Source organism: Myotis davidii, unplaced genomic scaffold, assembly GCF_000327345.1.
Source record: "Myotis davidii unplaced genomic scaffold, ASM32734v1 scaffold227, whole genome shotgun sequence".
Classification (NCBI taxonomy): Eukaryota; Metazoa; Chordata; class Mammalia; order Chiroptera; family Vespertilionidae; genus Myotis; species Myotis davidii.
This window is the reverse complement of record NW_006298519.1, coordinates 741045-752419: the sequence shown is the minus strand read 5'-3', so window position 1 is coordinate 752419 and position 11375 is coordinate 741045. Positions and strand designations below refer to the sequence as shown.

Here is an 11375-nt window from a genome sequence, read left to right as displayed (position 1 = left end):
GACTCTGCCACTGGCCCCAGGCCCTTCTCTGCCCTGTTGAATTCAGACCTTTGTTGGGACTCTCCCAGCTGGAAATGAAGATGTTTCCGGAAGGCTGAGAGGGGATGAGATTGGGTGCCCAGGCTGCCCTGTAATTATCAGTACCCACCCCACCTCACCTGGACCCGGGCCCGTACCCGGGGCCCTTCCTTCTCTCCTGGCCTCCTGGTGTCTGATCTGTAATAAGTGCTCGGTCAGTGTCTGCATCTTTGAACAAATTGCTGGTGACAGAGGCTGGCTTTTGCTGGTGAACAAGGTGCCAAAGGGACCTCCTCTGACGGGGCTGCCTCCTCTCCTAGGAGATGCTCTCGGGCGTGGTGGTCATCAGCGGGAAGGACCCCGTGCAGCACCAGGGCCTCTCCCTGACCGTGGAAGGCACCGTGAACCTCCAGCTCAGTGCCAAGAGCGTGGGAGTGTTCGAAGCTTTCTACAACTCCGTGAAGGTAGGAATGCCTGCTGCAGTCATCGATTCAGTACTCATGTTTGTGGTGGTTTTTACTTGTCTGTCGGTATTTTGCAAATGGTGCAGTGATAGTCACACTTTTAATATTTACTAACCAAGCTGGAAAATACGTCCGCTGATTCTGAATAGATCCTTGATTGGACGTGGCTTGCTTGGAAAGGAGCAGGAGAGCGGTCAGGCTGAGCCGGCCATGACCAAGGCCACGCTCCTCAGAGGGATGCGGTGGTCCTGCCCTCCCCCTCCTCCAGCGGGACTGTCACTTTCCCTGTGCACGGCTGCTGCTGGGTATGACGTGCTGGAAGAGTATTTACGGTGGACTCCGAATTCCAGAATGGGAACTCTTTTTCTGTATTTATAGTTTCCTTTTCCTGAAGGACATAGTAACTTTCAAATTTAAGCAGGGAAGAGGTAAGAGGGGCTTGTTAACCGCATTCCCATTCAGGGCCGGCCCATTTTTCTACCTTAGCTCTTAGAGTTTCACGTCACAGGCCGGGGCCGGGCCCTGTCCCTCCGGGGATGGGACTCAGAGATGGTGGACTGAGTGGCTTCTCTTTGCAGCCGATCCAGATTATCAACAGCACCATCGAGATGGTGAAGCCGGGGAAGTTCCCCAGTGGCAAAACCGAAATTCCTTTTGAATTTCCTCTGCATGTGAAGGGCAACAAAGTTCTGTACGAGACCTACCACGGCGTGTTTGTCAACATTCAGGTGAGTTCCCAGCAGGCAGTGGTCCTGGTGGTCCTGGTGGTCCTTCCACTGGAAATGTGTGGGTGGACCTGGAACGTAACCCGCGCTTCCTGCCGTGACCGCCATGCGCTCCGTGTCCACGTCTCGCTCCCCCGAGGCACATTTCCTGTGACCATTGTTTTCGACAGGAGCCCGAGGACCCACGCTGCAGCTTCTTAAAACCCCCCGTGTGCCGCGCTCTGTGCAGCCTCGGGCTGGGAAGGGCGCTTTCATTGCTGGGTGACAGGCCTCCTCTCGGGCACCGACCAGCTTGTCTGTGTTTATTCGCATAAACATCTCTCTGTTTAACCCCAAAGGCTCCTGCTGCAGCTTCGGCTGTACCCTCTATTGAACAAACCTTGTAAACGAGGGGAAGTGAATTTATGACTTCCTGTCCACTGCTGTGGTTCCGGATGTCTTTCACAGTTGCTATTGTCTCTGCGTTTGGAGGCATGACGAGAGAGAGAGAGAGAGAGAGAGAGAGAGAGAGAGAGAGAGAGAGAGTCTTCCCTTCAGTCAGTGGCAAGAAGGGTACTTTTGTGATGTCAGTCCTGCTGCGGCCCCCTTGCTTAATGAGACGAGACACATGTTGTCTTATGTGCAAAAGGGCTGAAGTTAGGAATTTTCTGATTCAATAATAAAGTTTTAGCTGATAATTTGGTCTTGGTAGAGCCCATTCCCTGCTAGTCACCCTTCTTACAGTGAAAAGTGCCCCTCCTAGGAGTCCGCTCTCAGTCTACGGCGAGCACCTTCTTGCTTCCTGCCTGTTGGTGGTGTTTACTGGTGGTCGGAAAAGGTGGGATCTGCACCTGCTTTTGTGCCCTGCTCAAGTCTGCCCACTCTGCCTCCTGCCGCTCCTACCCCGGGTCACGCTGAAGTGACAGGGAAAGATCACGATGAGGTGGAAAGAGGCTTTGCAGACAGATCTGAGCTCGAATTACAGAGCTGCGTAGACTGGGAGCGTGGGCTCCCGCCCCGGCAGGTGTGACTCCAGAGCCCACCTCTGTGACCCCCGGGGCCTTCGCGGCCTCTCCGAGGGGCGCATGAGGTCTTGGCGTGAGGTGCTCAGTTACAGTTACCGCCCGGCATGAGGGTGTGGCAGTGTATGGTCCCTGAATGACTGAGTGAGTTAGTGTGACTGCCCTTGCCCTGAGAATTCTTACATTTCTGTTGTTAGAACTGAGATAGTACATCTGAGCGAAACACAGTCCCTGGAACATAACATCAGCATTTTCCTCCGCCTCCCCCTTGTCCAAGCCTCCCTGACTTACCACCAGCCGCCTCGTGTATTAATTATGCTTTCACACTTAAGAAACATTGTGACCAAAAGTTAGTGCCTGTTATTCACACCCGTTTATTTGCAAGTTATAGAAATCCAACCCAGCTGACTGAGCCAGATAGGGATACGGACAAAGAACTAGCGACTCCCAGAGCGTCGAGGCCAGGTCTCCCCTCGGGTGGCAGGCTGGCTGCCAGCAGGCGGCTGCGCCCACTGTCTGCCCTTGCAGATCCCACTGGCTGCTGCTCTGAGTGCTGCTCCTCACCCTCCGCTCAGCCTGCTCTGTGCTGGGGGCGGGACCCTGCGCCCTTCCGTGGGCCCGACCACAGGATGGCCGTGGGGGTCGGCTGAGGAATACCCTTAACGTGTGTTTTTAAATATAGAAATGCCTTCATTTTGAGCATAACTCACCCTTCTGTGTATATTGATTTCAGATACACATTTATTAGACTGCGTTTCCCTGAAACACTGCCTGTCTCCTTGCATATTCTAAGATGGAAACAAATGACACTGACTGCCGTTTCTTCCCCGTTTCCGTCCAGTACACCCTGCGCTGTGACATGAAGCGGTCGCTGCTGGCCAAAGACCTGACCAAGACCTGCGAGTTCATCGTGCACTCGGCGGTGAGCGGCCGCGGGCCTGCGGGCTCACTGCTCCCAGCGAGGGGGCAGCCTGTCACTGTCGCTGCCAGCGACCGGGCCAGCACGGCACCCGCGTGGTGTCGCCCCCTGCGCCCAGCCTGAGCTCCCGCGTGGTGTCGCCCCCTGCGCCCGGCGTACCCTGGGTGGTGCATGGGCTCGCATGGCGCTGCACCTGGGGGGGTTTGTGCCCCGTTGAGGGGTCCCAGCAGGGGACCCACCTCTGTCCTGGGGGCACTCACCTCAGCCCTCAGGCCGCATGGCAGACAGCTCAGATGGCCCAGCCTGGTGGAGCGTGGCAGACCCAGCAAGAACACACAGGGGCACGCGGGGCGGGGTGGGTCGCCCCTCCTACCACCTCCTGACCCTCAGCAGTGACATCAGGTTCTTAACAAATGCCTTTCACGTGTCACCTTCGGGAACTAGAGCCTCCGTCCCACCAGGAGACGCCGGGGAAGGTCCTGGGAGTCTGCGGCGCAGCTGGGGCCTCGGGCATGAAACCTCGCAGTGGCGGGCAGCGCTGGCCTCGGTGTGACACCTGGCGACACAGTCGTGCTCACAGCCCTGGGTCCCTGGGTCTCACGCGGCGGCTGCCCGCTCTGTCCACATCCACGGTAGCCTCATACCCTGCCTCTTGGTGCCGAGCTCTTCCTGGTTCACTGTGCCGTCCTTCCTGTCTCTAAAGAGGGAAGAAGTCTGACCCACAGAACTCCTGGCCCTCAAGCCCTGACTGTGGTTTCCCTCCCGTTGCAGCCTCAGAAGGGGAAACTGACTCCGAGTCCCGTGGACTTCGCCATCACGCCCGAAACCTTGCAGAATGTCAAAGAGGTAGCGTGTTCCTCACCCCGGGCCGGCGGTGTTTTCTCAGCCCTGGATCCCGCTGGCAGGCGGTTGGCGATGGTTCTTCATTTGGCCACCGAGAGGAGATTCCTGATTATCGTCTGTACCCCAAACAGTCTGGAATTCTACTCTGATTTCTTTTTAAACTCAGAAACTTCTTAGGAGACTCATACTTGTGGAAAGTTTCCTAGGATATATGTTTATTATTTCTTACATCTTCTCCTAGTTTTGCACTGTGGTTAGACTCTTCCCTGAGCCCAGTCCCCACCACCTGCGTGTGGCCACCTGTCTCCGCCACCACGGACACAGCTGTTCTCCCTCGCACCCACCCGCAGCCTGCCCTCTGGGCCCTGTTGATCAGTCAGGTTGAAGGCAAGCTCAGGCCTGGGGCTCCGAGTGAGGCTGGCCTCATCCCTCAGGGCCACAGCGGAGCAGGGCGTGCGGTAGGCGGCCTTCAGAACGTCCCCTGACCACCCTGCTTTGGAGCACACGACTCCAGGGGGCCCGTCAGACCGACCTTCTGCAGGAAGCAGCCTTGCGGGGACTGTGGGTAGGGATGGGCCCCGGCCCCACCTCCCACCTCACCCTGCCGAGAGCTCCGAGGGCTGTCCCAGTCAGCCCCACTTTTTCTTAACTTGGTTAGACTAAGACTAGATTTCTTACTTGTAAAGAATCTAAATCAGTGGTTCTCAACCTTCCTAATGCCACGACCCTTTAATACAGTTCCTCATGCTGTGGTGACCTCCAATTTCATTGTTATAAATTGAACATAATAAAAGCATAGTGATTAACCACAAAAACAATATGTAACTATATATGTGTTTTCGTGTGTTCTTAGGCGACCCCTGTGAAAGGGTCGTTTGACCCCCAAAGGGGTCGCGACCCACAGGTTGAGAACCACTGGCCTAGATGGTAGAAAACGTGGTCACAGCTGGAGTGAGGAATTGGTGGTGAGCAGAGAGGAAAGCGGCCCATTGCGGCCCCTCCTCAGCGCACCGAGCCCGACTGTAACAGGGCGGAACCATTCTTCCTGATTGGAAAACCGTGTTCCTCCCACCTTGTCCTGTGCGCTGGTGGACTGTATTGTTCCTTTTCCTGATTTATTAAGGTTGTCTTTGTTTCTTTCTGTTCTTAGTGTTGTTTGTTCCTTTTTTCTCTAACATCCTGTTTCTCCTCTCCTGGTCGTTACCCTTAAATGTTCAGATACACATGGACGTTACAAGTTTAAATAACACTGAGAATCGGCTCCGTCTGACAGAAGGCTTGTAACGTTTTTGCATTTTCTCTCCTCACTCCGCCTTGTTGTGTTTGAAATCGACGTTCGGTTGTCAACAGTTTCATTTTCCCCCCGTTAGTCTTTATTGGCTGACAGACTGGTTCTTCGTCGTTGCCTGAAGTTCACAGTCACATTCCGTGGCCTTAACTAAGTTTTACCATGGTCATTGCTCGCCATTGGTGCTACTCCCTTATGTTTTCTTCTCTCCTCAACTTCTTTCTCGTTTAGCTGGAATACATCCTGGAGTCCTGCTTTCAGAAAGGGTGGGGAGTGAGCGCAAGCCCTCGGGTGGCCGGGAAACCCCTGACCTGCTCCCACACTTGAATCCTAGTCTAGGTCCAAAAGTCCAGCTCTAATGTCATTTGCCCTTAAATAGTTCATTCCCTGGGTTTCTAGTGCCCAGTGATACTGATAACAATCCGGTCCTCACATTGTGTGAGTGCTGTTTCCTCTCCCTCCCCCTCATCCCTCCTCCCGTACAAACTCCCAGCCTCTCCCCGCCCTGTGCTGGGAAATGTCAGGGGACTCGCCCAGGCGTGGATCTGGCTTTAGCCGGTGTGTCTGGCATTCAGTGGTCTCCTGCACTGGGAGGCCGAGCCTGCCTTCAGTCCTGGGACTGCCTTGGGTATCATTTCCTGGACGCATCCCAGAGGAGCCCTGGGCTCAGGCCCCGCTCGCTGATCACTCCTCAGTGGTATTTAGTGCTCCAGGTGGATGCTTCCTCACCACCACGACTCCTTCCTGCTCAGGGCTCCTCCTTCACGCTGCCCTTTCTTCATGGCGGATGCAGCGCCGTCATCCCGCCTCCTGTGGGTGCTGTTTCCCAGGGGTAGTTCTCTCTGTAGAGTGCGTCCCTCCTTTGCTTGCTCTTATTTTCCTCAGGTGTGTATTGATTCTTGGTTACTAGTTTATATTGCAGATGAGGATCTGAGACGTATGGTCTGGTTAGGCCCTGTCCTTGCCCCAGAGAATCTGTTCTGGTTATAAACACGCTCTGGCCCAGGAGCCGAGCTTGGAGTTACAGGGGGTGGAGGCCTGGCCCTGTATCGTCTCTCAGGGTAGGGTGTGCGGGCAGCTTGTCTCTGGGTCACCGGGCTCCTGCTCTGTGGCCGAAGTGCCTTGGGACACTTCTCTCCTTGCCCAGCCTGCTCTGGGTGTCACCTGGGTGGAAAGTCCCTCGTTAGGGAAGCTGCAGGCCACCTGGGCAAGTGCTAGCGTCAGAGGCTGCATGAGGCCAGTTGCCCACCCTCTGGTGTGTTACCTGGGAGCCTCCCCTGGCTGCCCTGCCCCCGGGTGCCCCCACCTCTGGTCTGACTGACGCCCGTGCCCCCTGGGCACGCTCACTCTCAGCGCTCTGCCAGCTGTAGGCTGCAGTCCCTGAACTCTGGTGAGCGTCATCGCCAACCAGTCTCAGAAATGCCCCCTGGGGTGGCCTTGGTGGCGGCCTCGGTGGTGGCCTCCGTGGCGCCGTGGCTCTGCCGGGGGCGGGGGAGGGGGGGGCTGTTTGGACTTGTGTGTTCATCATGCTGGGCCAGGAGCGGGTCGCTGGTGAGGCTCTTCAGCTGGATCTTGAGAGCTTTTCATTGTTCATTTGCTTAAAAGAGTTTTAATGTGGTGCTACTGGTGTTTACTTTTCTAAACAAGTAGCTGCTTTTACTTTAGTGATTTTTAGAACTTGGCCCTGAATGAAGACTTCTTTCCAGCTCCCTGCCCTTCAGTCCCAGGCCTGTGCTGTCCAGTAGGACGGCCCTGGCCACAGGTGACCGCTGGTCTGAGCTGAGGTGCTGCGGGCGGAAGGTTTGGGTGCCCGAGACTCAGCCTGAGAAAGAGAACATAACGTCGTACTTTTCAAATATTGATTGTATGTAGATGTGATACTGTTTTGGATGTATTGGCTAATTTTACCTGTTTCCTTTACTTTTTAAAATGTGGCTACTGGAAACATTTAAGTTACGTATGTGGTCACGTGTGGCTCGTGTGACGTTTCTGCTGGACGGTGGTCTAACTCTGAATTATCTCCAGCGACTGGACCAGCCCGAGGTGAAGGCGCGACAACAGTGTGGGACTCCTCACCTGTTTCCACATCATCACTCCCCTGGGCCCAGTCTCCTCTGCCCCCAGAGACAGGCCCACGGGCTCCCAGTCCGGCACGGAGGAGCACTGTTCTCTCTGCGTTTCTTGAAATAAAATAATTGTGTCAACTTTTCAAAATTGTATTACACAGAACATTTTAAGTTCTTTTTAAAAAATATATTTTTATTGTTTTTTTGGTGTTTTTTTTTTTAGAGAAAGAAACATTGATGAGAGAGAAACATGAATCAGCTGCACGCCCCCTACTGGGGAGCAAGCCCAAAACCTAGGCATGTGCCCTGACCTGGAATCGAACCTGTGACCTCCTGGGTTGACACTAGACCAGCCAGGCTTAAATTATTTTTTTAAACTTTTTGGCGTGTGGGTGTGACTAGTTGAGTTAAATACTTCTCAGACGCTTTTGTTCGTCATTTCCTCCGTGAGGAGCTTTCCTGTCTGACCTCGCAGTCAGGGTGGCGGAGGGCCTGGGCGGGCCGTGCGGGGCTGCATCTGCAGGAACTCAGGCGCTCAGTTAAGTTGACAGAAGATGCAAGTACTCGTCTACCTTTTCCCATTTTGTAAAACAGGGTCCCGTGGGTTTTAACAAAATTATCCATCTTTGTTTCCCGTTGTTGTTTATCCTAAATGACTGGAGTCATTTCCAGTCCTGACGCCCTTGTCTTCGTCCTGTGTTAGAGAGCCTTGCTCCCCAAGTTCCTGGTCCGAGGACATCTGAACTCGACCAACTGCGTCATCACGCAGCCGCTCACGGGCAAGCTGGTGGTGGAGAGCTCGGAGGCCGCCGTCCGGAGCATCGAGCTGCAGCTGGTCCGTGTGGAGACCTGTGGTGAGGGCCCTGCGCCGCCTCCTGCCGGGAGCCTGGGGCGGGGGGCAGTGAGGAGCCTGAGGAGGGGCGGGCAGTGAGGGACGGAGGACAGGCCGTGAGGGAGGGACTCTCGGGAGCCCGGGGAGTGGGGAGTGGGGAGTGCGTCCACGCAGGTTCGCAGGGTCACAGGGCATCCTGATGGCTGTGGGAGGCTCGTTGGACGGTCCTGCTTTCTGACCACCTGGTGCTCGCCCTCCCCCAGGCTGTGCAGAGGGCTACGCCCGCGACGCCACGGAGATTCAGAACATCCAGATCGCCGACGGGGATGTGTGCCGGGGCCTCTCGGTGCCCATATACATGGTCTTCCCCCGGCTGTTCACCTGCCCCACGCTGGAGACCACCAACTTCAAAGTGGGTGAGTGCCAGCCCCCAGCCCTCGGTCCTGAGGCGGGCGTGGCCCACAGAAGGGGCTGCCCGTGCCCGGGACAGACACGCGGTCCACTCGGGTCAGGCACAGCTCAGAGCGCTGGTCCTTCGTCACTCCACGGAGCTCACAGAGCTGCCATGCTGGGGCGGGGTCCACCGCCAGCAGCCCCAGCTCTTGAGGGCACTGCCTTGTCACCCAGGGGAACGCCAGCAGCCACGTTGGTGTGGGCCGGGCAGGGGACGGTGTGGGCCGGGGCGGGGCACGGTGTGGGCAAGGAGGGGGGATGGTTGGGCCGAGGCGGGGGTCGGTGGGGCCGGGGCAGGGGTCGGTGAGGCTAGGACGTGGGATGATAAGCTGATGGGAACTAGCACAGCAGTGGACAAGCCGGCGCTGTGCATGAGGTCAGGGCGGGGACCAATCCGTGACAGTTCCGTGGCCATTAGTCACTTGAAACCGGTGTTTGTGGACAAGCTGCTGTCCACGGCCGAGGCCCCCAGTGCGGAGGTGTGAGGCCTGGGAACTTCGGCTGCTGGGCCGATCCTCTGAGCAAACGGGAACCCGTCCCGAAGGCCGTTGCGTCCTATTAACGTCACATCCCCCTGAGTCTTGTGAGGTGCGTTACGTTTAGTCCAGAGAGGATCTTTGGTTTTAAACTAGTCATTGATTTGGCTTAAACCAGTTCCAAAGCATGTAACTTACGGGCGTTTTTATCACCAGAGTGAGTGCTGTTGGCTGAAAGAGGGAGGCTGTCGGCCCCACTGATCCCGGGCCTCTCGGGCCCGTCCTGTGTCTTCTCAGAATTTGAGGTTAACGTCGTGGTGCTGCTTCAGGGCGACCACCTCATCACCGAGAACTTCCCACTGAAGCTCTGCCGGATGTAGCCGGAGGGAGGATGTAGCCGGAGGGAGCACGGAGGTGCACGGGGGCGCCCCTGCCGGAGCCGGAGCCGGAGCCACCGCAGGCCCATCCTCGGATTCTGGGCAGATGTGGACCTGACCCCTTGGATCCGGTCACCTCCTTCCTCGTGTCCTCCACGCTCCTGCTCCCAGCGGCGCCTGGTCAGTCCTTTCCTTTGAAAGTCATCGGGACTTCCCCGTGTTCTTGGCCAGATCATTTCCTGTGACTCCCGCCTTCCGGCTGCTCGTTAGGGACTGAGGACATGTCTGACCACGGTGTGAGCTTCGCTGGAGTCAGGTCCTGGGGACCTCAGGGCCAGGCCTGTCTGACTGGGTTGTGCCGTGGCCGGGACTGCGAGCCCAGAGCCGCTGCCGACGGGGACAGGGACGGGGAGCTCCTGGCTGGTGGCGCCCGCAGATGCGCTCCCGGAGGGGTGCCGAGTGGCCGCCACTGCAGGTGTGGGCATGTATTCCGCGCTGCCCTGTGGTTCTCCCACATTTTTCATGAGAGCTTTAAAGTGTTCTTGCTGTCATGGGGGTGAGGGAGTTGGTGACAATGGCTGAAGTAGTGAGTCTCAGGAACTGGTATGACATCTGGTGCCACCATATTCCCAGAATGCACTTCCATGCCAGCCTATGTGAGGGGCACATATGTCCATGCCTGGTGTTGGGTGCACTGGCTGGTGCCCTGGACCGAGGCACCCGGCCTCTGCGACCCAGAGACTTGTGTCAGCCAGACCCCTCTGGTTCAGGGTGTGGTGAGCCCGTTACACTCATTGCCCACCCCCCGCCCTGCCCTGCATCCTTCCCCCAGCACAGTGAACAGTCCTCAGAAGCAAACCCTGCGCTCTGCAGGCCGCCTGGCCTTCCCAGCCTCCCTCCTGGACGGGCTCCGGCCGGGCGGGCGGCCCAGGCTGGCGGCCATGGTCCCCGCGGCCCCTGGTGACGAGAGGGGCTAAGGGCCAACAGCCGGCTCAGGCTCAGCTTCGTTGGGGCCGTCGGTTCCCGCAGAGGACACTTCTGCTTAGCCTCCTGCTATGCTCACGTGACACCAACAATGACCTGTCTTCGATGATGTGTCCACAGTGGCAGAAAACAGAGGCTATCCTTTTTGGTAAATTTCAAAGGTAGAAATCATTTTTAATGAATAAAAAGCTAAATGAGAATTTTGAAAAATGGTTTGGGATGTGTATTGCTATAAATTGCTTTACTAAACCAGTTTATGGATACAAATATTACAAGTGCTTCCTTAGGGAGTAATTCTTACCTGAAGAGGATCCACAGCCCATTTCCTTCTGCCCAGGCGTCCCAGGCAAGGGCCTCCGGCTAGACATTCCCTTCTTGGCCAGACACCTGCACCATGGTTGCTAGGGAGACGCGGATGTTTGGGTGTCCTGGACAGCAACCATCTGCTGCCGCCCAGGCTGGCGCTGGGCATCACTCTCAGGCTCAGGGGTGTCAGATTCTCCCGTTCGGGCACGAGGAGAGGAGGAGGCAGGGAGTCGGAGCCGTGAGTGCACTGTTCTGGAAAGGTCCGTGTGGGCGGAGCACCTTCTGGCCGTCAGATCTCCAGCAGGATTGGGCACAGTTCCCAGCCACGCTGAGCTCCAGAGCAGGCAGAGAGGAAAGCAGAATAAAATGTAAAAGCCGAAGCGTCGCGCCTGGATTTGTCGAGTCCCTGTCCGAGGCCCGCTGTCCGAAAGCTGGGGGACGGAACCGGACTGGCTCCCCAGGGCAGTCTCACGTCCTGAACCCGAGTGTCACTGGCCCTTTGAAAACTTCAGGCTGAGCTGCCCCACGGCCAACGGTCGTTGGGCTGTAGCAGGTCACAGGCCCTCCCGCATCCCTGCTGCTCCCCTTTCTGGTTCGGAAACGGTTGTATTGCCAAGGACCCC

The 11375-nt window shown here is 56.7% G+C and overlaps 1 protein-coding gene across 2 annotated transcripts in view; it reads left to right on the top strand.

Annotated features, from left to right (window-relative positions):
• The window catches only part of DSCR3 (Down syndrome critical region 3), an 11747-nt gene extending 615 nt beyond the window's left edge, over positions 1 to 11132 (top strand). For both annotated transcript variants that reach the window (XM_006774131.2, XM_006774132.2), the window contains exons 2-8: positions 339 to 482; positions 1061 to 1210; positions 3050 to 3130; positions 3899 to 3973; positions 8028 to 8178; positions 8420 to 8572; positions 9383 to 11132. In XM_006774131.2, the coding sequence (XP_006774194.1) occupies positions 339 to 482; positions 1061 to 1210; positions 3050 to 3130; positions 3899 to 3973; positions 8028 to 8178; positions 8420 to 8572; positions 9383 to 9465 (837 nt within the window). In that variant the 3' untranslated portion in view covers positions 9466 to 11132. The remainder of the gene's footprint in view (positions 1 to 338; positions 483 to 1060; positions 1211 to 3049; positions 3131 to 3898; positions 3974 to 8027; positions 8179 to 8419; positions 8573 to 9382) is intronic.
• The last annotated feature ends 243 nt before the right edge of the window (positions 11133 to 11375 follow it).